We start from the raw sequence: 5,596 nt of genomic DNA, 5'->3' as shown, positions 1-5,596 counted from the left end.
GAAGAAAGCACGCGCGATTTTTAAGTCACCCTGTATATCACTATGGACGAGGGGATGGAGGAGCGAAGCTCGGTTCGCGCAACTGCGGTCGCACACAAGTGTGATAAGGCAACTCTCCCTTGGATAGAGGTCTCTCAGCGAGCGATACCGCGATACGTACAACTATCGAAGGGCAGCTCGCGAGGAACGCGGGCTCGCTCCTCGATGTCATCGTGACGATCCCGACAGGAAGTCGATTCGCGACCGGAAATTAGCCCCGTTAGCGTCCCGCCCGTCCCGTTCTGCGGTCGTCGCAAGAGAAGGGTCGTGGGAAGTGAACAGGTAGCGTTCGGAGCACAGGAGAAGAGAAGGAAGAAAGAGAGGGGGAGCGAGAGACCAACAGGGAGATAACGCGAGAGTAAGAACGAGAAAGAACGGAGAAGCAGTCAGGTGGTGGTGGAGGAGAGAGAAAGAGTGACAGAGAGGATCGCGTACATGCGCCAAAAGGGGAGTGGCGGGACAGTTGGGGGTTGAGAAAGAGACAGAGAGCTTACCACCAGTGGTACCGAGCGCGAATACTACCCCGCGAGTCGACGTGGCCGCGAGACACCCTCGTCGCGGGAGGGTGTGCAGAGAGGAGAGGAGAGAAGAGGAATATAAACGTATTCGCGGGTCGCATTCCGACGTCGCATCGAAAGGAGGGGGTGAAAGGACACCGCGCGGAAGTGAAACGTTCGTAAACCGGCGACGCGACGCGACGCAGCGCAGCGCAACGCAACGCAGCGCAACGCAACGCAACGCAACGCAAACGCATCGCAACGACGGCGTCGCGACGCGACACGGGGTGGCCGCGAGTGCGCAAGCACCCTCTCCATCGCTCGCCGTGCGTGACAAGTGTCCGACCGTTCCGCTCGCAAAGTTCCTCGCGGCTCGACGCGGAGCGCACCAAGCGAGTGCTGTGCCGAGGGAGTGTACGCGTGGAATATCTAAGAGAAGACTTTGTGAGGCACCGAGATGGGTGTTTAATCTCGTGACGTCGAGGCAGTAGCCTCATCTACGAGGGCGTTCTCGCGTTGGTAACGACGGTGACGTGGGATAATGAGCGCGACGTCAACGATGATACCATGATCTTGGCGTCGATAGAGGAGTACCTTGGAGCGATAGACAATCCTCGACCCCTCGTCACATTGTCAGCTGGAGAAACGGTTGTCGTGGGTGTGTAACCGTCTGCTCGGGGACGATCGACTGCGTGGGCGTCGCGGTGGCCGTTAGAGGCGCGCCGAGAAGCGCCATTGTCGTGTCGGCCGCCACGTGAATCGCAAGCAGACTTCTCCTTGGGCGAGATCGAGGGATTGTGCGGAGATCGCGCGGATCGGTATCCATCCGTCATCCGTCAAATGGACGCGCTCCGCTATTCGTCGAGCATGTCCTTCACAGGCACGGTGGGTGCCAGTTAACAAAACGGTGATATATACCCTAAGGGTCAACGGTGGTTGGGATGACGCATCGCCTCGTCGCAGGGTCCGGAAGATAACGGAGCGGAGATCCCGACGAACGTCGAGAAGTTACAGGCGTTGGAAGTATCAGCAGTAGCAGTAGCAGCGACGACGGCGACGACAGTGTTCGACCGCGCGAAGATCGAGTCGCGCGAAAGTGGAGTCCTATTTATCAGCGGCGGCAACCCAGTGACCCGTTTTCATTTTCAATCGATGCGGTTCCAAAGAGTTTCGAAGGATCGAAAGGACAGAAGGGCGCAGCCATTATCTAGCAGCAGAGTCCAACCGATATCGTCAAGTACCATCCCGTGTGTGGGAATCACACGTTGATTAGATCCACGATTAGAAAGTCGAGAATTCTATTTATCTCTCGATAACGGTGAACGGGCGAAGCGACGTCCGTGAGCTCAAGGATCCGAGGATATCGCGGACCTTCGCCTTCGGTGAGATCGCGTATCGTCCGATGGTGCATTCGGGCAGCGCAGCGCGTGAGGCCGGGCTGCAAGAGAGAATGCGAGAGCCTCCTCACAGCCTGTGAACATGATTTGTCATACACATGCGACGGGCAGTAATCGTACGACGAGAGACACCGACGACGACGACGACGACGAGGAGGAGGACGACGAGGAGAAGGACGACACCCGACCACTCCGCGGCCATGCCACGAGCACGCTGTGCGCTCGCATGAGACCAGCCCGACTACTGCCCGATCAGCCCGATTGCCCTTCCACGCATCAGCAGCGACAGAAACAACAGCAGCGATTGCAAAGGCTGCGAAAAAAAGGGAAAAAATTAGTATCGCGTCAGACATCGACCGGCGTAAAATCTAAGGACGTCTACCGCCTTCCCTTATCGTTATCCCGCGTAAAGGAGGCCACACCGAAGTCATCGACCACGATCACGGAGCAGGTCCCGCGTCTCGATTGGGATTGGCGCGACCTGCGAGTGCAACGTACCGCGAGTGCCGAGCCGACGACGACGGTGCAACCGTCACGACGACGACGACGACGTAACCCCGGTGCGCTCGCGTTCCCGCGTCGGTGCGGTGCGGTGGTGCGGTCAACGGGTGTCGGATGACTTCCCCAGGCCGACAGACGTGTTTCGTAGTCGTAGAAGGTTATTATATATTGTCTCGGTCATTATATCCCGTAACGAAAGCCGTCGTGGAAGAGGCGCGTCTAGGGTGCAGCCCCATCGAAGCAACGTTAACGTCCCGTCGACGTCGACGTCGTCGGTGGTGCGCCGGCCTGCCTACCCGCGTCATACCCACGTCGCATACCCCGTGCACGCGCGTACATCGCCACCACCGTGATGGCGGAGCAAGCTCAGCCCGACATGTCGCACCTCACCCCCGAGGAGAGGCGCATCATAGAGGGTGTTTTAATGCGCCAAAAGGAGGAGGAGGAACAGGATCATGAGATTATGAGGTACGCGACTATATGCTCATTATATTACATGTACTTTGCGAAAATTTTGCCTCAATGACGCGTGGACACGTGGAAATTTTCCCTTCTTTTCCGAACTTCTCTTATGAAGAAATTTAAATAGAAATAATTATATGTGTGATGTCTTTCTTCACGTATATTAAGTTTATATTTAAAAAGCAGCACGTCAAAAAATAGTACTGAATACCCGCAGAATATAAACTAATAGTAACATTGTATTGTATTAATCAATTAACAAATTAGAATCAAATAAATAACAAAAAAGGGGGCTACGAGTCAAGCGAGTCGTTTAATGTCAAATACTAGAAAATTGAATCTTTGTATAAACATCAAACACAAACGTTTCAACCTGTATCGGGTCATTCTCAATATGAAAAATTAAAATTAAAAGATTAAAACATAATGTTTATCAATACACGTTGATAATAAAATCGGTAATTAAAACTGTATAATTATAAGCGTACAATAAAAAGTATTAATTCGCTCTTAGAAACACGCTCGTAATTTTTGTGGGTAGTTAATAACCGCGCAATCAATATTTCGACAAAGATTGAAAAAGTTGTCAAATTGTGATGCAGAATTAATAAAATTCGCAGACAATAGTAAAAATTGCTTGACTTGTAGCATTATATTAATGTCCTACGCAACAATGTAAGTGTTATGTATAACATGTATTATATTACATTTATATTGTTGGGTAGGAAATTATAATATTGATATAATTTTACTGTCAGTTGTGTTCTGCGAATAGTCATTGTGATATGAAGTCTATTGCGTATCTGTTCCGAAACATGCACAATATATTATTACGCTAAATGTATTACATGCAAAAAAGAAAAATACATGAGAGGTCAATGAGTTAATTGACAACCTGTATAATCTCAAGATATGAAAGAGATAACGATAATACAACATATACAATAATAATTTTATTTATTTAATAATATTCAAAATTTGAATCTGAGAGAAAATGGTAAACAATTAATGATTATTAACAATAAGCAATAATCAATAAGTAATCAATAATAAATAATTAATAAGTGATTATATTATTTAATTAAATAGTGTACGTGAACTCAATAACTGATATCGCTTTCCCTCATTTATGTCATTTAGTAAAACGTTAAATAACAAACTTGAAATGTCATAAATACGGTACTAAAAACTTTTTTGTTCTCTCCAGTGATAGTTATGTACAATATTACGTCTTAAAGCGAGAATGTACGTTGAGGTTTTTTATTGCCGCCATATAAGCGTGGCTCGCGCGTTGGATTCGAAACTATCGATGAAGTATTGTTTCACAAAGCAGGACGCGCGAGCTTTCACACGGGTATTTAGGACTCTCTATTGCACCGGATATTGCCAGGCTGGTCAAATGCCTGTAATAACATTCACGTACCGTGATGCATGTGGCCGGTATTGTCCGTCGCGCTTTCGGTAATTGTGACCATTTTTATTTCCATTGCCGCAAATAAAATCGTGAAACTGTATAGCCCCAGATGAACACTATTGAGAGTGCCGATATTTTACTGGAGTAAAAATTTGATATATCAGCGTTGGTGGAAGACTTAAGCGGATATACGCAAATATCTTTACGATTTCTGGATTTACGAACTTATTTTTTTCAACATAACTTCAATATGTTGGAAATACATTTAGTATTTTTTAAAATAATTTTAAACTTGAATAACTTGGGTATTTGAATAAAGATTAAAATTAATCAATAGATGTTTTTATCAAGTAATATATTTATTCGTAATTTACTCGAATATATATTAATACATTCAAAAGTGTGCATTACAAACAGGGTAATAACTTTAATTGTAATAACGATATCTATTTTAACATTATTGGATCAGTGATAACTGCCAAGGTCAAGCCTCGACTAAGTTTAGAAGTTGTCGGAATTAGTAGATAAAAGATATTAATGATCAGACCAGCGCAAAAATTAGTGCAGTAGATGAAGGCGCGAAAAAAAGTGAGACGTCGTTTAGTTGGCTTTTACCGCAATTGGCAGACGAACGAAACGACAACCGATCGATTGGATAAGGGTATTTCTTGACCAACGGGTCTGCTCCGGATCGTTTCACCTATTTTCCCGGCTCACCTGCTCATTAGTCCTTGACCGCTTTACACCTACATCTTCCATTTATGTATCCACGGCCCCGCACATGCTCCCGATTACCGCGTCGACTCTCATCTCTTTTGTATCAAGCGGTCAGAAATAAAAATCGCTTATAATTGTGTCTTCGACGTCCGCAAATATTCTCGCCCTTGTACCGCCTTCGCAGCAAGGTTCTGCGTCTCAGGTGACTCGTGGCATCGTGCGATCGACTCGTCGAAACGTGTCGGATGTAACGTGGACGTACATACGATCGATTGCGATCGGCCTCGCCATATCGTGGTGATAAAAATAAGGCGGCCGATCTGTACTCCGCTTATCACAGGAGGCGACGACTGGATCGGCGCGTCGGCGCGGCGACGACGGTCTGCGTAATTGCGCGAACGGAGACCGGCGTTCTACCCTATGGTGGCTAACAATAACTGTAAACGAAGAGGAGGAGGAGGAGAGAAAGGGAAAGATAGAGAGAGAGAGGGGGGAGGGGGGAAACCGGGCATTGCGCAGTGAACAGGTTTTATCGATAGGTCGTCGCGACCGAGCGAAAAACGGGAACG

At 47.6% G+C, this 5,596-nt stretch overlaps 1 protein-coding gene across 5 annotated transcripts in view; it reads left to right on the top strand.

The window, feature by feature from the left end:
* Window positions 1-2,008: 2,008 nt before the first annotated feature.
* The window catches only part of Rim (Rab3 interacting molecule), a 62,020-nt gene continuing 58,432 nt past the window's right edge, over window positions 2,009-5,596 (top strand). For 4 of the 5 annotated variants that reach the window (XR_001936709.1, XM_018450984.1, XM_018450985.1 and 1 more), the window contains exon 1: window positions 2,769-2,902. Coding sequence is in view for 4 of the 5 variants with exons in the window: in XM_018450984.1 (XP_018306486.1) it covers window positions 2,787-2,902 (116 nt within the window). In the remaining variant the exon portion in view is untranslated. Of the gene's footprint in view, window positions 2,903-5,596 lie in introns of all 5 variants that reach the window. The other variant, XM_018450986.1, reaches the window with a different exon arrangement.

This window comes from Mycetomoellerius zeteki, unplaced genomic scaffold, assembly GCF_001594055.1.
Source record: "Mycetomoellerius zeteki isolate Tzet28-1 unplaced genomic scaffold, Tzet1.0 scaffold309, whole genome shotgun sequence".
Classification (NCBI taxonomy): domain Eukaryota; kingdom Metazoa; phylum Arthropoda; class Insecta; order Hymenoptera; family Formicidae; genus Mycetomoellerius; species Mycetomoellerius zeteki.
The sequence above is the reverse complement of the archived record's forward strand: the minus strand, read 5'-3'. Positions and strand labels throughout refer to the sequence as shown.